The sequence below is a fragment of the Pelophylax lessonae genome, assembly GCF_965119305.1.
Source record: "Pelophylax lessonae genome assembly, chromosome: 2".
Lineage (NCBI taxonomy): Eukaryota > Metazoa > Chordata > Amphibia > Anura > Ranidae > Pelophylax > Pelophylax lessonae.
In genome coordinates, this window is record NC_138769.1 from 264183524 (window position 1) to 264202064 (window position 18541).

At 45.6% G+C, this 18541-nt stretch overlaps 2 protein-coding genes across 3 annotated transcripts in view; one reads left to right on the forward strand and one right to left on the reverse strand.

Annotated features, from left to right (window-relative positions):
* LEMD1 (LEM domain containing 1) overlaps positions 1-18541 on the forward strand; it is a 425098-nt gene that overhangs the window by 166096 nt on the left and 240461 nt on the right. The gene's annotated exons all lie outside the window — the stretch shown is intronic.
* Positions 17085-17717, reverse strand: LOC309547529 (uncharacterized protein; the record flags this gene model as incomplete). Its single annotated transcript, XM_082247401.1, has 1 exon — positions 17085-17717. The coding sequence occupies one exon, from the start codon at positions 17715-17717 to the stop codon at positions 17085-17087; it is 633 nt and encodes a 210-aa protein (XP_082103527.1).

The window sequence follows — 18541 nt, forward strand, 5'->3', positions numbered from 1 at the left end:
GTAAAGTCTAAATGTACTGCACAATATTTTTGCATGCTGTATATTGTATACTGTGTGAATGTCACAAGGGGAGAAGAGATGGGGAAAAGGGTATTATTGCCCTTCTCTTTCTCTTTTCTCCCCTATTCTTTTGGTTTGTGGTTTGAGTATATCACTTACACGGAACAAGGTTTTTTCTTTTTTACATATACTGGGAAGCTAAGTAAGGTTCCCCTTATGAGGGGTCTTAAAATTTTTTATTGTTTTAGAGAGGAAGGAGGGGCAGAGAACTATTTAGATGAAGAGTCCTAATTAAACGAATTGGGAATTGGATGGGGATAACTGAGGCCCCTTTTTTCTTTTTTTGTTATGTATATACCCTGACCCGGAAGATACGCCGGGAATATGAAACTGTTTGGCCAATGAATCCACCCAATTATGTGAACATGGAAAGAATTTCTGTGAGGATAAGAGTGGGAAGAGGGGAGGAGGGGAAATCCTACCTCATATTATTAGAGGGGGGGGGGGGTTCTGGAATCCCTCCCTTCTCCCTTTCCTTTCCTTTTTTTTTTTTTCTTTCTCCCTGGGCAAAACAGCTTAACAGGCAGTTATTGGGTGGATTTGGGTTTTTTTTTTTTCTTCTTCCTAGTTCTCTTCCCTGTTGAGCTTAGAAACTATAATTACATGATTATGAGGTAACTTTAGAGTAGTCAGGAGTCTGCAAACACATAGGACAGAGAGAGGAGCCAAATCTGAGATCAGAACGATGGCAATGACCGATAGTGCTCCATTACCGATGCCATGAGCGGACATTGTCATAAGATACAGAATGCACACACCCAGGGCCGTTTAAAGGTTCAGAGACCAGGCAGTCATAAATCATAGCTCAGACTCTACACCTCCTTGCACCAACAATAGAACAAGATTATCACGATATGTTAGGGTTTTTTTCTATTTTTATTAAAGTTTTGGATAGTGTTGAGACAGGTTATTACTGATATCCAGGGCTCAGTTTGAGAGATACGCCGTCACTTCCTGTCCTGCTGACAATGGTTTGGCCGGACGGGAGATGGGGGAAAATCTGTAATGGGGACACAGATGGAAATCAAAATGTGATGGGGGTTTTAGCCTTCCCCTACTTTACTAAAGAAAAGTTTTTTTTTTTTTTTTCTCTCTGGCCCTGTTGTTGCTGGAGAGTTCCCCTCATTTCTGTTTGGCGAGGGGTTGCCAGAGGGACAGGAAATAGGAGGGGATATCTCTAGGTGATTAGAGTAGTGTGTCTAACAGAGTGGATATGATTACCATTCATCTCCACAAGTAGATCATATAAAATTGCTAGAGTGTTTTAACACAAGGGGAGAGGGCAGGAAACTCCTAAGAAGGTGCTGGGACATTCTAATTATTAAGGCTATATAACAAAATAGATCACTATCTCTATCCTATGTACCTTGTATTATGGACTTGTTGATATATAGAATAAGGTGACTGTTTCTATATCAATAATCTGTGATCTGGTCAGGATTAACCGCCTATATAGGGGGTAAGAATAAGAAACTGATATGTTAATGTAACTAAGAACTGAGACCTTTGGGACCAGTTTAAATATTTTACAAATGACTGACCACATGGCTATATGACCAAGAGGACGGGGTTTTTTTTTTTTTTTTTCAGTCAGCCTTAATGTGCAGAAACATCAAGTAGGGATCTGTGCAATCATTAATAAGATTGGTAAGAACCCCCATTATCATGAGGCTCCCGCATTTGCCCCTTAAAACCATTTAATCATGGTGTGGATAACGAATGAAGGAAGGGGGGTGGGAGTTACAAAAGTTGGGAAATTAAGGTACTGGGGCTTTGAGTAGGAATAAACATAATACATATGGAACTGAATAAGTATATATGCCGGTGGATTATAGATTATAGATAGATGTATGGGGATGGGGGGGGGGGGGGGGGTTCAGTTCTCCATTTTTAACTCAACCACAACACCACATAGGAATATGCTCAAATACCAATGTTAATTGGGTGAGCAAGTTAGCAAAGCTAATTAGTGACCTCTCACTAGTAGAGGGGTCAAAGAGGGGAGGTTTTTTGTTGTTGGGTTTTTTTTTTTTTTTTTATATATTTTTTAATATTTATTTTTTTTGAGATGGAGGCCATATGAATTTTATCAATAAATGCAAAAAGGCTCAATGTCCCAGAAAAAAGGTTTTACTGAATGACCTAAAGAGACTTAAAATAGACATTGCTATGATACAGGAGACACACTTCCGAGAGGATAAATTACCTAGATTAGGAAATGCTTTTTTTCCGATAGCATATCATTCCACTAATCCAGAATCAAAATCGAAAGGTGTATCCATCCTTCTCAAGGAATTTACCATGGAAATGTTTACAGATTTTGAGACCCAAATGGGCGTTATTTGTATATAAAAGGGACTATTCGAGAAACTTTAATAACATTAGCTAATCTATATGACCCTAACTCACAACAAGGTGGTTTTATTGAGAGGAGTTTGGATAAACTTAATGAATTCAGAGAAGGGCAGCTAATAGTGGGTGGTGACTTGAATATCCCCTTAATTCCAGCGGAAGATAAGTCTCGGGGTATATCTTCAATACCACCGAAAGTACAAAAACAGTTTTCAAAAGCATTGCACAAAGGACAATTGATAGATATATGGCGTCTGATGCATTCAGGAGAACGGGATTACACGTTTTACTCTGCTTTACATCAACAATATTCCCGTATAGACTACTTTTTAATCCCTCACGGTCAATTGCATGCAATAAAAGATACTGTGATAGGTTCAATAACTTGGTCAGATTATGCCCCAATTATTTTAACCTATGGGCTACCTAACAAGAGGCAAAAGGGGGGGACGACCTGGAGACTAAATGAAAATCTCCTACAGGATCAAGAGACTATGTCAGAGGTTGAAACAGAAATTGAATTTTTTTTCCAGACTAATACCACGGTGGACTCGGACCCCGGTATTATATGGGAAACACATAAAGCAGTTATACGGGGTATTCTTATTAAACATGGGGCAAGGATCAAAAAACAACGGACAAAACAATTAGATTCCTTATTACAATCCCTGTATGAACTAGAAGCAAAACATAAACATGCACCATCAACTGAAGGGAGGTCAGAACTTGAAATTGAGGAACAGTATTAATGAACTCCTATTCTTTAAAGCTAAAGCAATTATACAAAAAAACAAAATAATTTTCTATGAAGCAGGGAATAAATGTGGGAAATTATTAGCCAAATCTTTAAGGGATCAAGTACTGACTACATATATACCACATATAATAACAAATATGGGCCAGAAAGTTACCTATCCAAAACAAATAGTACAGGAATTCAAAAAATATTATTAATCTCTATATAACTTGCAAACCCCTAGAGTATCACAATCTCAAATGGAAGATTATTTACATACCTCCCAAATGCCTCAATTAACAGAAGAAGAGAGGAACATTCTAGAGTCGGCAATTACACCTATAGAAGTATTGGAAGCTATAAAAAAGACTAAAGTAGGGAAAGCTCCGGGACCGGATGGATTTACCATTCAAAATTATTAATACCACTAGACATTAAGCCCGTTAAATTAACGAGCGCTAGAACATATGGCTGACTGAGCGGCTCTCGCTTATCTCTTTTTTTTTTTTTCTAACAACGCGAGAGCCGCATGACATAGCCAGCTCTGCACATAGCGTCACTGTTGCCCTAGCAACAGAGACGCGCGCAGAGCTGACCAAGCGGCTCTCGCGTGCGAGCGCGTACCCGCCACGTGCCCGTGCACACCCGCCGCTTCAAGAGTTTTGGCCGGCCGCCCGACTGGGGTGTATGTAGGATATCTATTCTATATTAATAATATGCAAGTGTCTCTGCGTCCGTCCCTGTGTCTGTGGGATTGCTCTACTGCGTATGTGCCCCACGGACAGCCGTTGGGACTGGGGGCGGGCACCATGTCAGGGGCCCTAGAAGTAAGTCACACTGACCTGTGTAGGATGGGGAGCTCCTCGGTGTCGGAGGCCGGGTGTTGGGGGTTACCCTGATAATGTTGCTCTTCAGGGAAGTTCCTCTGAGCAGGCGGCTCCGGACCAGATCCATATTCCCCGGAGAGTCTACACTCACCTGCATGCTGGAGCCGGCAGGAGCACCCCGTCATGGGTCAGGAGAAGAGGCAGGCGCCGGGGGATCTGGATAGAGCCGCTAGAGGCCATGACCGGCCACACACACAATCCGCACACCGACCGACCAAACTCACTGACAACGCCGAGTCCGGGCAAAGAGCAGCAAGACTACAACTACGGAGAGCGGCCGGAGACAAATCATCTCTGCCTGAGGAAACCACCGCCATCTTGTGATATCCTACATACACCCCAATATAATCACCTCATCATATACTATACACCCCAATATAATCACCTCATCATATACTATACACCCCAGTATCATCACCTCATCAGATATCCTGATTATATTGGGGTGTATAGTATGTAGGATATCACAATATATGATGAGGTTGATTTCTGTCCTCAGCCCTGTGAGGTGAATTCCCAGTTGTAATACTTAGTTGGCCAGTAGATGCCGGTGGTTTCCTCAGGCGGAGATGATTTGTCTCCGGACGCTCTCTGTAGTTGTAGTCTTGCTGCTCTTTGCCCGGACTCGGAGCAGTCAGTGAGTTTGGTCGGTCCGTGTGCGGATTGTGTGTGTGGCCAGTCATGGCCTCTGGCGGCTCTATCCAGATCCCCCCGCGCCTGCCTCTTCTCCTGACCCATGACGGGGTGCTCCTGCCCGGCTCCAGCATGCGGGTGAGTGTAGACTCTCCGGCAGGGCCGGAGTGCGACTCATTTTCAGCCCTGGAGTTTCATGCCTTAGACTTTAGTTCACGACTGACTATATTAAAATAATGTAATTAAAACCTCAGAATATAAGTTTGCAATGGCTGTGGGCATGGTACAGGAGAATGCGGGGCTGCACGCATGGTACAGGAGAATGCGGGGCTGCACGCATGGTACAGGAGAATGCGGGGCTGCACGCATGGTACAGGAGAATGCGGGGCTGCGCGCATGGTACAGGGGAATGCGGGGCTGCGCGCATGGTACAGGGGAATGCGGGGCTGCGCGCATGGTACAAGGGAATGCGGGGCTGTGGGCATACTACAGGAGATGCAGTGCTGCGGGCATGGTACAGGAGTACCATGCCTGCAGCACTGCATCTCTTGTAGTATGCCTGCAGCCCCGCATAATGGCAGGCAGTGCGGCAGTGGAGGAGTCTCACTTACCTGTTCCTGATATGTGCTGGGGAGGATGGGGGAGCTCCTCTGTGTCAGAGGCCGGGTCCCAGGTGTTGGGGGTCACCCCCGATAATGGTGCGGTGTGAGGGCCGTTCTGAATTGGTATGTGCTGGGGGCGGGCACTGACCTGTGTAGGCTTGGGGAGCTCCTCTGTGTCGGAGGCCGGGTGTTGGGGGTCACCCCCGATAATGGTGTGGTGTGAGGGCTGTTGTACTGCCGATAGTTTCAGTAGCCACCGTTCTGAATTTGTATGTGCTGGGGAGGCGAGAGGCGGAGTTCCGGTCAGTTGCCTTAGATTTAAAAATGGCGCCACCCGGCGCCAATACGTCATTGCGTATGCGCCGCCGCTCGGGAAAGCTCGAGTACGTTCGGCAATTCCCGGAAAAAGCCGAACGTGTACGCCTTTTACCGAGCAGCAGCGCATGCGCAGTGACATGTTGGCGCCGGGTGGCGCCATTTTTAAATCTAAGGCAACTGATCGGAACTCCGCCTCCCCAGCACATGCGAATTCAGAACGGTGGCTACTGAAACTATCGGCAGTACAACGGCCCTCACACCGCACCATTATCGGGGGTGACCCCCCAACACCCGGCCTCCGACACCGAAGAGCTCCCCCAGCCTACACAGGTCAGTGCCCGCCCCAACCCGCCCCCAGTCCCAACGGCTGTCCTGTGGCACAGGCGCAGTAGCACATTTCCACGGACACAGGGAATCTGGAATGTGGACGCAGGGACACATGGGTTTTATTAATATAGATACTTGAAAAACTTTATGGTAGAAATGTTTAATGCGTGGGGTATGGGGAATAGAATTCCTAAAGAAACCATATAAGCACATATATCAGTTATTCCTAAAGAAGGGAAGGATCCCACCTCGTGCAAAAGTTATAGACCAATTTCATTATTAACCTCCCCCCATCCGCGCTACAGCCTATATACGGCTGCAGCGCGGACTTGAATTTTCGGGAGGCCGTTTTTAAACGGCCTCCCAGTGACACGCCCCCCGCGCGCTCCCGCGAGCGCGCAGCAGGGAAAATCTGTGTCGGCCGTGTCCCTTGGACACGGCCGATCACAGATCGTGGTGAATGGCCAATCACAGCGGCCATTCACCACGTGATCGGGCCGTCCAATGAGCGATGATCTCATATGTAAACATATGAGATCATCTCTCATCGCCGGCGCTCCTTCCTCACACAGAGCCTGCAGTGTGAGGAAGGAGGGGGAGCCTCACAGCGCCGGGGACACAGAGACATGTAATCAGGGCACTGATCACCAGTGCCCTGATTACTAAAAGGTAAAAACATACACACAGTGCCCCCCCATCAGTGCCCACAGTGCCCGCCATCAGTGCCCCCCATCAATGCCCACAATCAGTGCCCATAGTGCTGCTAGTCAGTGCCCATCAGTGCCTGCTCATCTAGGCACTGATGAGCACTGACTGGCAGCACTATGGGCACTGAGTGTGGGCACTGGTGCTGCAAATCAGTGCCGCTCATCAGTGCCATCCGTCAGTGTCCAGTGCCCAGCAGTGCCACCTCTCAGTGCCCAGCAGTGCCACCTCTCAGTGCCCAGCAGTGCCGCCTATCAGTGCTCATCAGTGCCGCCTATCAGTGCCGCCTATCAGTGCTCATCAGTGCGGCATATTAGTTCCTCCTCATCAGTGCCCATAAGTGCCACCTCATCAGTGCCCATAAGTGCCACCTCATCAGTGCCCATAGGTGCCATCTCATCAGTGCCCATAAGTGCCACCTCATCAGTGCCCATCAGTGCCGCCTCATCAGCGCACATCAGTGAAGGAGAAAAATTTATTTTCAAAATTTACTCGCAGAAAATAAGAAAAAATTGTTTTTTTTTTCAAAATTTTCTGTCTTTATTCTTTTTTTTTTGTAAAAAATAAAAAACCCAGAGGTGATTACATACCACCAAAAGAAAGCTCTATTTGTGTGAAAAAAATGATAAAAATTTCATATGGGTACAGTGTAGCATGACTGCGCAATTGTCATTCAAAGTGTGACAGCGCTGAAAGCTGAAAATTGGCCTGGATGGGAAGGGGGTTTAAGTGCACAGTAGGCAAGTGGTTAAATATTGATTTCAAAATCTTTACAAAGATATTAGCAATAAGACTCCCAGAGATACTTGACGAAATTGATCCATTTGGATCAGGTGGGATTTGTCCCAACCCATGAAGCGCGGGATAACACGACAAAGTCATTAAACCTATTACATATGGTACACCAAAATCAAACTCCATGTATATTTCTTAATACTGACGCCAAAAAGGCATTCGATCCGGTCAGATGGGAATATATATTTGCAGTACTCCGCCATATTGGAATAGGAGAGAAAATGTTAAACTGGATAGCACAGAGTTATTCAACCCCCACAGCAAAGGTAAGGGTGAATGGAATATTATCAGAGGATTTTCCAATTACAAACGGAACAAGACAGGGATGTCCCCTATCACCCCTTTTGTTTGTAGTATAACTCGAACCCTTCTTGTGCAGAGTACAAATTAATCCAGATATCTTGGGTATCAAAGTGGGGAGGAACCAGTAAAAACTATCTGCGTACGCAGATGACGTATTATTTTCAATTACGAACCCAATAGTATCGTTACCTAATCTGTTACATGAATTAAAAGTATATGGGACTCAATCTAATATGAAAATACATTTTACCAAGTCTGAAACAATGAGAGTAGAGATACCAGCATTATCTTTACAATACTTAAGAGCAAATTTTAAACTGAACTGGACAGAATCAGCCTTGAAATATCTGGGAACGTTGATTACACCTAAACTGTCTCAATTATTTGCATATAATTTCAATCCCTTAATTAAATCAATGCACCTATTTTTTCAGAAATGGAAAGGAGGAACACATTCATGGATCGGAAGATGAAATATAGTTAAAATGAGTATATTACTAAAATTTTTATACCTTTCAAGCGCTTCCTATATCTATTCCATCCCAGTACTTTAAGCAGATCGATACTTTGATAATGAATTTCATTTGAGAGTCCAAACACCCGAGGTTGGGGGAAAAATATCTTACTAATCTTAAAACAAATGGAGGTCTAGCCGTCCCAGACATGCGTAAATATTATCAAGCGGTGCAATTGGGAAGATTGATTGGTGTTGCCATGAGAAAAATAAGCTTTGGCCAAACCTAGAACAGGCACAATATGAGATCCCTCTTAAAAGAGCCCCTTGGTGCTATGAGGTAATACCAACATCTATTAAAAAACATCCCATCATAGGAAATACAATTAAAATATGCGCGAAAGTACTTGAACAGAATGGACTAAGAAAAAAAAAAAACTCTTTACTATGTCCGGTGCTGGGAAATCCCAATTTTGCTACGGGGTACCAAGATAAAAGTTTAAAAATTTGCTAGAGATGGGAATCTTTCAGGTATCGGATTTTTTTTATCAGAGGCAAGATAGAGGAACTAATAGATACCTCAGGCCCTTTTTGCTTAGACCTATGGAGAGCATTTCAATTGCCCCATTTTCTAGGAACACTACAGCTTCCCACACAAGAAGATCAAGAGCTAACACCTTATGAAAAATGATGTACACAAAACCGACCAGTGGACCATGTAATATCCAAATTATACTCCTTGTTAAAAACAATGGGAGAATGTGGCCAACTCCCTTTCCTGAGGGAATGGGAAAAAGAAATGGGTATTACCCTGTCTCTGGAATGGGAAAATCGTATAATCAAATCAATATTTTCAACTTCAGTTTGTACTAAAATACAAGAATTGAATTATAAAATATTGACCAGATGGTACTATACCCCAGCAAGAATGAACAAAGTCTCTGCAGCAAATACCGATCGGTGCTGGAAGTGTGGAACAGAGAGGGGGACAAGGTTTCATATTTTTTGGTCATGCTCTAAGTTAGAAATATTCTGGGAGCAGATCTGGAATACGATTTCGAGAATTACAAAATATCAAATCCCTAAAGAAGCCCTTTTTCTGTTGCACGCCTCCAGTACACCAATTCAAAATTATAAACAATCTATCATCCCACATCTGATAAATGCAGCCAAAATATGTATTCCTCTTAACTGGAGACGTAGATCCACCCAAGATAAATTTATGGATAAAAAAGGTTGAAGAAATGAATAAATTAGAGAACTTAGTACTGTCTGCTCGTCAACAGTTAGATAAATATAACAAGAAATGTAAACAATGGAATGATTATGTTAACTCGGAGGAGTGTCAATCCTTAATCATAGAATAAGAAATATGATTAATATAGTGGTGATGTTCGTATGGCCTCCATGATTTAGGGGGAAGGGGTTTTTTCCTGTTTTTTTGGTGTTTGATTTGCTGTTTAGTTGGGAAGAAAATGAGGAGGAAAAAGGAGATTTGGGATCAATTATAGTAAGATAGCTGTAGAGCGAAGTAATAAGTGTTCTTTTTTGCTTTGTTTATGACTTTGGGAAAAAATGAAAAAGGAATGAAAAAGTTAATAATGGATTGGAATGTATAAACTGTATATGTAACTGAACTAAATAAATAAAGATAAAATTTGAAAAAAAAAAGGGTCCGCCATTTTAGGTGTGGGCAAGCATGTCTGGCTTCACTTTGGGCGCTTGTATAGCATTGAATGTAGTGTCTTTTGGCACCTTGCGGCGCCATCTTGTGTGTGGCAACGATCGTTCCGAGCATATGTCGGCGGCCATTTTGCCGAAGCCTCCCATTGCTTTGCATAGGCATCCATGTTTCCTTGGCCTGCAGCCTCAGTTCAGTCTCTGCGGTGACATCACTTCCTTCCTTTTACTCAGGAGCGACCGAAGGAGCTGGTAACACTCTTGTGGGCTCTGTCCTGCTGTCCTTTCTTTTCCTCCATTGTGCAGTCTTCCTGGCTTCAGGTTGTCCCTGCGGGGGGTCTGTATTCCACAGTATTGTAGCGGTGTGCTGCGGTGTCCGCGACGCTCTTAAAGGGCCAGTACCATATAAAAAAAATATATATATATTTTTGCAATGGACTCCCAGGACAGAAAATTCCCTCCAGCTTTGGTGGGGGGATTCAAGTTCCTCTGAATCCTCTACCCTGACTAATTTGGCTGCTGTAGTGGCGTCCAAAATTTTTGGTGTCCAAAATGGATGTGCTGATGTCTGAACGTGCTGCTAGAAAAAGGCCTAGGATTTATTTTTCTTCTGATTCTGAATGTGACATGGTTGCTGTAGGTAGCGTACCCCTTTCAGGGTCTCGCTCTTCTCAGGACCCGCAAGAGTCTGAGGGGGAGGCGGAGGTTACAGGGGGTGGATGATTCCCCCCCCTGGGACGCCGGAGGAACGCGCAGCTATGGACGCGCTGATCTCTGCCATTAAAGAAGCACTACATTTAGAGGATGAGCCAAATCCCCCGGGCATTGTGTCCTCTTTTGGCACACACAGAACCCGCAAGACGGCGCAGGTTTTTCCCTGTCCCGCTGAGTTTCATCACACTGTGGATGAGCAATGGCGCAATTTAAAACACACCTTCACGGTTTCAAAAAGGTTTCAACTGCTTTATCCTTTTGCGTCTACTACGGTTGCACGCTGGTGTGTGGCTTCTCAAGTGGATCACACTGTAGCCAGATTAAACAAGGCTACTCTGGTTCCTACCAAGGATTCTCCGGTATTTAGGGATCCTACGGATAGGAGACTGGAATCACTTGCCCGCCACTCCTATGTGGTGGCGGGTTCCATGCTAAAACCTATTTCTCTTATGTCCTCCGACAGTCGCCGCCCCTCTTAAGTCATCACTATTGGGTATTCCGCTCCGCAGGAGTAGCTAGGCATAAGACTTAGTCAAAAGAAAAAAAGCATTTAGCATAGACACACCCATGGGGGCTTTCCCACTGCTCAATACCCCCTGCAGTGATCCCTCCCAACTCAGTTTGTCTCTGCCTAGCGTCAGGAGTAGTCAGGCTTCCCTGTGCTGGGGCTTCAGTCTCAGCCTTTCTAATCTTTTCTTTGATTTTTATTTGCAAAATGTCAGTATTTTCTTTGCTTTACTAGCTGTTTATTTTGTCAGCTTTAGTTTAGTCGGATCTTCGGATGAAGATGGATCATGCGGAGCTGGGAATCGGACTGGCTGCCCTGGCTTTCCAGGGCAGAGGGTCAGATGAATCCCCAGCCCGCCATCGAGCGTTCAGCTATGGTTCGCCCTGGCGCTATGAACGACCCATCCCTGCTCGCAGCAGGGATGCAGCCTGTGAGGTGGCTACCTCACTGGACACATCTGCGGTGCTGTGCTGCAGTGTCCTGCGTTTTTTGGCTGACGGCATTCCCTGTCATCTGAGGACAGAGGCTTTCCGTTTATAGAGGCACCCCATGCCATCCGGTACAGGTAAGTACTTTTCTGTGTGGGGCCTCTGTCTGGGGGTGGCAGTCCTGTGTTGCTGTGTGTCCCCTCATGTCTTTGCGTTTGTGGGGCTCCCTGATGCGATCCCTGCGGGGGTCTTATTTAATACACTACTGGCACTGTGTGGTGTGGGGGCCCCTCTCCTGTGTCACTTTTTGGTGTTTAGGAGGTGCAGACTGTATGTGAGGTGGCCACTGCGGCTGAAAACCGTGCGGTCCGCCATTTTGAATGTGGGGAGCTTGTCTGGCTTCACTGTGGGCTTTTCCTATAGCTTGCTGTGTAGTGTTTTGGCGCCATCTTGTGTGTGGCAGAACGATCGCTCCGAGCACATGTCGGCGGCCATCTTGCCGAAGCCTTCCATTCATTACTATGGGCAGCCATTTTCTCTGGGCCTTGCAGCATATAGTTCAGCTTCTGGTGACCTCACTTCCTTTTCCTCTGGAGCAGCGATCGGTGTGGTAACACTCTGTGGGGCTCTGCAGACTGTCTCTCTGTTTTTATCTTTCCTGGCTCAGTTTTGTCCCTTTTTGGGGGGTCTGTGTACACAGCATATATAGCGGTGGGCTGCGCAATCCGCAGCGCTTTTAAAGGGCCAGTACATTCACAATTATTTTTTGGCAATGGATTCTCAGGACAGCAAATTCCCCCCAGTCTTGGTGGGGGACCCCAGTTCTGCTGAACCCCCAGTTATGCCAAATTTGGCCGCTGTGGTGGCGTCTTTGGTGTCAAAAATGGAGGTGCTGATGGGTGAACGTGCTGCTAAGAAAAGGCCCAGATTATCCTTCTCCTCTGATTCAGATGATGATGTGGCTGCTGTAGCTGGCATGCCCTTTTCAGGGTCTCGCTCATTCCTGGACCCACTGGGGTCTGAGGGGGAGGCGGAGGGGGTTGATGAATCTTCCCCGGGGTCGCCTGAACGTGCACACATGGATGATTTGATTTCTTCTGTGAAAGAAACCCTACATTTGGAGGATGAGCCCACTCCTCCGGGCGTTGTGTCCTCATTTGGTACACATAGGACCCGCAAATCGGCGCAGATTTTCCCCTGCCCCGCTGAGTTTCATCACACAATGAATGAAGAGCTACTAAACTAGTACATGGATTGCAGGAAAAAACTTGCCAGGAAAGGTTAAAGGACCTTAACATGTATAGCTTGGAAGAAAGAAGAGACAGAGGGGATATGATAGAAACTTTTAAATACATAAAGGGAATCAACTCGGTAAAGGAGGAGAGCATATTTAAAAGAAGAAAAACTACCACAAGAGGACACAGTTTTAAATTAGAGGGGCAAAGGTTTAAAAGTAATATGAGGAAGTATTACTTTACTGAGAGAGTAGTGGATGCATGGAATAACCTTCCTGCAGAAGTGGTAGCTGCAAATACAGTGAAGGAGTTTAAGCATGCATGGGATAGGCATAAGGCTATCCTTCATATAAGATGGGGCCTGGGACTATTCATAGGATTCAGATATATTGGGCAGACTAGATGGGCCAAATGGTTCTGATCTGCCGACACATTCTATGTTTCAGTTTGAAACGTCCCTTTACGGTGCCTAGTCGGTTTAAACTGCTGTACCCCTTTGCGCCTTCTACGGATGCACGCTGGTGCGTGGCTCCCAAGGTGGATCACGCTGTGGCCGTGTTGAACAAGGCTACTCTGGTTCCCGCTGAGGATACCCCGGTGTTCCGGGATCCTACGGACAGGAGTTTGGAGTCTCTTGCCCGCCATGCCTATACGGTGGCGAGTTCAATGCTCAAACCTATCTTCGCTTCTGTCATGGTGGCGGACTGGACTAAGGTGCTTAGAAGCACACTAGTGGCTGATTCTGCTACGCTGGAAATGGTGGACCAGATTCATCAGGGGGTCATGTTTTGTGCAATACCGCCTTAAATGAGGCCCCTTTGGCTGCATGCCTGTCTAGTGTCGCGGTGCTTAACCGTCGACTGATCTGGCCATCAGGTCATCAGATAGTTGGCCCATGACTTCAAAAAAGGTGTCCAAAGTGTTGATGACAGGACTTTTTTGTTCCAACAGGTGATGAGCCCAGGACTGCGGTTCATCAGAGAGCAGAGAGATGACAAATCCCACTTTAACTGTTTCCAGGGAGAAGGTCCTTGGTTGCAGAGCCAGGTAGAGAGAACAGGCATTCTTAAAGGCCCTGAACTTCCTCCGATTGCCCGAAAAACGCTCTGGAGTGGGCACCCTGGGTTCAGGAGGAGGAGCCATCATCATAGGAGTGGGTGAGTGACGCTCCGGAGTCAGTCAGTGAGGCTGAGGCAAGACCTGCAGAAGGAGGAGCTGTAGTTGCGGAAGATACTGCCAAGTTCTGTAAACGACCCTCCAACTTGAAGTACCCGTCCTGTAGGTTGGTCACTGCTTGAGTGAGGGCTGCAACTTGCTGGCACAGAGCCTCGAACTGGGAAGCACCTCTGTCGGCCTCTGACATATTGTGGCTGGATGATACTATCGCGTACCTGATCAGAGGCCGAGGTGCTGAGAGGGCTTTCCTTGTGGCTAAGTGCAAGGCACCCCTGGAGTTGAAGACAGGGAATGCTGTGCCCAAAGGAACAGGGGTCGCCAGCTGCGGCAAGCTCCGGTGAAGAGGTGACTGCTGTGGTAGTAGACACGTAGTGCGTGCTGAAATGCAGGATACCTTGAAGGTGACTGGAGGAGGTAGCCAGGCGTGCGACAAGAGCGAGGTCAAGCCAAGGGGTCAAACACAGTTCATCAAGCAGTAGAGGAGTCCGTAGGAGCAAGCCGGCGTCATACACGGGAACAGCAGACTGGAGCAGAGTAGGTAAAACAAGCCGATGGTCAGAGCCAGGAGGGGAGACAAGACAGGTGAGACAAGCCGGGTCGGTAACAGGTAATCCAAGTAAACAGGAACACAGGAAGCTGAAGATCATCCAGCAGCTAATGGCTGGAGCAGGCTGGTTTAAATAGGCCACTAGGCATTGCTGCATTAGTGTGGGCGGAAGATTCAGCTCTCTTGTGGGAAGTTCCCTGACAGATGGCTATTGCAGGAGGGGTATTGGACCAGTGGGGCAGCCCCCATGGGTGTGTCTGTAAATGCTTTTGTTTTAACAAGTTTTGCCTAGCTACTCCTAAGGAGAGGAAGTCAATACCCCATAAGTGAAGACTGTATGAGTGGGCGGCGACTGTCGGAGGACTCAGAGAAAGGAATTTTATGGTAAGATTTTACAAAAATTCAGTTTTTTAGTAGGTATGTACTTTTAGTTGTTTTTGTTTTCACCTGTTTACTATAACATACACTATATTGTCAAAAGTATTAGGACGCCTGCCTTTACACGTACATAACCTTTAATGGCATCCCAGTCTTACTCCATACTGTTCAATATTGAGTTAGCCCACCCTTTGCAGCTATAACATGTTCAACTCTTTTGTGAAGGCTTTCCACAAGGTTTGGGAGTGTGTCTATGGGAATGTTTGACCATTCTTCCAGAAGTGCATTTGTGAGGTCAGGCACTGATGTTGGACAAGAAGGCCTGGCTCAGTCTGTGCTCTAATTCATCCCAAAGGTGTTATATCGGGTTGAGGTCAAGTTCCTCCACCCCAAACTCACTCATCCAAGCCTTTATGGACCTTGCTTCGTGCACTGGTCAACAGTCATGTTGAAACAGGAAGGGGGAGCATGAAATTGTTCAAAATGTCTTAGTATGCTGACTCACTGGAACTAAGGGCCAAACCCAACGCCTGAGAAAAAAAACCCCACACCAAAATCCCCACCCCCCCCCTCCACCAAATGATTTGGACCAGTGCACAAAGCAAGGTCAATGAAGACATGGATAAGCGAGTTTGGGGTGGAGGAACCTGGCTGGCCTGCACAGAGTCCTGACCTCAACCCGATAGAACACCTTTGGGATGAACTAGAGTGGAGACTGTGAGTCAGGCCTTCTCGTCCACATCAGTGCCCAGCCTCACAAATGCGCTCCTGGAAGAATGGTCAAATATACCTAATGACACTCTCCTAAACCTTGTGGAAGAGTTGAAGCTGTAATAGCTGCAAAGGGTGGGGCAACTCAATAGTGATATTTTCATTTAATACAGTCCCCCACAAACGCTTTAGCTACAAACTGAGGTCAGTGGGTGTGGACCAGAGGGTTTGTTCTTGGATAAAAAAAACTGGCTGTGGGGTTGATTCCAAAGGGTGGTGATTGTAATGGATCGAAACCTCAATCAGGCTCAAAATTAGATTTCTGCTGCTGGTACTAATTAGGTATTTTTGGTGCATGCACAAGAAGGAACACAGGCTGAGAAATGTTCAAATTAGGGATACTTCTGTTTATTTCAACAGCATACGTGGGTTATATATTGTGAGTAGTTTCTGTCGTCATAACCATATTATTTGATTGCTTGCAGCTTTCTGGTTGGTTATTTTCATTATAAGGTAAACTCCCTCCAAATTATGAATGTTGTCTTCGGGGGAGTGGTCCGTACAGAAGTGCCATCTTCCTCATACAGATTCCATCTCGGTGGGAGGGGGTATCTTGTAACGGAATAAGAAATACAAAAACATTTTCATATAATAAAAAAATAGACTAAGGAAAATAGACATTTTGCCTAATTCATCACAGTGTTCATTACATTCCTTCACAGTCCCCCCTAAAATGGCGATTTTTCTTTTCTGTCCCTCATACTAAAGTGCCTACTTTTTTGAGGCTGTATATAGAGAAGAGCAGTAACTTGCTCACTACCCTCGATACAGCTTGGAGAGGGCAGTCAGGTGCTACCTATCACTATAACCCTATAGAACTAAAATTATGGACAGGGAGTGACTGTAGAGGGGTGAACGGTTTGTCCTCTTCCATCATAAGGCGGTCTTCTTCTTGGTGAAGAAATGTAGGTGTGCTATTGTCTTCAGCCTTACTCATTTACTTCTGTACAAATGGTAGAATACAGCATACAATCAGGGCTAAAAGAACTAGGATTATTAGTACTGTTACCCCCACCTGGGCGAGCACCTTCTGCCACCCACTCATCCAGCTAAAATTTTGATCCCAAGGGTCTGTAATACCGGAGTTATTCTTCAACTCAAACGACAGATCTTCCAATTTCTTTATAGCTAGAGTTACCTTACCATTTTTGGACCAGTGTTGTCAGGAATGTATGTGCAACAGGTTCCCGTTTTTTCTATCATTTTACAGACACTTCCTTTCTCAGCTAACACCATGTCTAAGGCTATCCGGTTCTGGAATGTCATATAGGAAGTGGGGGCTAACTGGTCAGCAATTCCCTGGAGGGCATCCCTAGTGTAATTCACAAATCTGTTGGTTATAAGATATGTAGTTAATCCAATCTACATTCTTGTTGACAGTTATTATGGGGAACAAAGACTCAAAAGCAGCTTTTACCTGATCCCTGGCTTTGAATTCATCAGGGACTCCCCTTGGGACCCCCTATGGCATCTATCTACACATGAGGATCAAAGCTTCCAGAGGGAGCTGCTCGATTCCTACTGTGGCTGGGCGCTGAGTCACTGTATTTATCAGGGGTATCGTCTGTTAGGATATGGAGAGTTATAATGACCGATGCAAGGGCACATTCACCAGTCCAAGTTCCCTCTAATCTCATCCTAATTTTTTGGTCCCCGCAGATCCAGTATATGTCACCAAGGGACTGGATCTGGTTTTGTGTTAACTTCGCTGACACACTACTATAGGTAGAGCAGTATCCTTCGGTGAAGTTACCCAGGAACCTTTCCTTACACTGGTAATTAGAATAACAAGTGTAGTTCCCGGGATATATTGTGATGCCCTCTCCAGGTTTCGGGATTTTGGTAGCTATAGGATACTCCTTTTTCCACGTTTCGCATGCAGAGGGATCGGTGGATGTATTAGTGAACAGGCTGAGGAAACATGCCTCACTGTCTTGTGGGCTATGAAGAGGGACTGTCCCTAAATGTGGCCTGGCACAGACATAGCAGTTACTTCTGTTAGGTTTGTTTGCATTGAATCTCATCCACTCTAGCCACAGATTAGTGTCGGAGAACCCAGTTTCAGCTGCCATTGTCTCTTCAAAGGTTGGCTTTGCCATTGCTATCATAGATTTTATAGTAGTGATGGAAGGTTTAAGGGGATTTGATATTGGTTCTGATGTGTCATACATGTCTTTCAGGTAAACTTTTTCTATAGGTAGACCCTTCGATGGGTACCTATCTAACCAATAAAGTCCTGCATCATGTTTAAGACAAGTCTTTCTCCATTATTACTGCACCCTGACTTCCAGATGGTCATACGCTTACGGAGAGGCTTCCCCATGTGATCTTTCCTATTCATGGCACTCTGTGGTTCATGTCCCCAGCCTCCTCCGGTACTCCACCCCACTGTCCCCAATACTTATCTGTTATACATATGTATATTTGATCCGAGTAGCTTGGCATCATGCAAGCCCGCAGTGCCCAACCTGGGTTATACCAGTTGCAATATTTGGGTGTGCTGAATGAATTGTACCAAAAATGTAGTGACACCATTTGTCTTGGTGATGGCCTCCTGTTGAGTACCTGTTTTGGGGATAATCACCTGCTGAGCTTTTATCAAACTTATAAGAAAAAGGATATACAGCACGATGATCATTGTGCTGCCAGCAGAATCTTGTCTTCAGGAGATTGGGTTTTCTTGCAGTGGGGGGGGGGGGGCGTTTATCCAGGTGCTTTTCCCTTCTAGCTTGACTGATGTAGCTGTAGTCAGCAGCACCTAAAATGGCCCTTCGTATCAGGGATCAAGTGAGTTTTTCCTCGTGAATTTCTTCACTAACACCCAGTCTCCTGGCTGAAGACTGTGGGTTCCCCCGAGTCTGTTTCTGAATCTGGAATTGAGGAAAATACTAGAGTATGGATATTAGTTAATGGATATTAGTTAATAAACGTG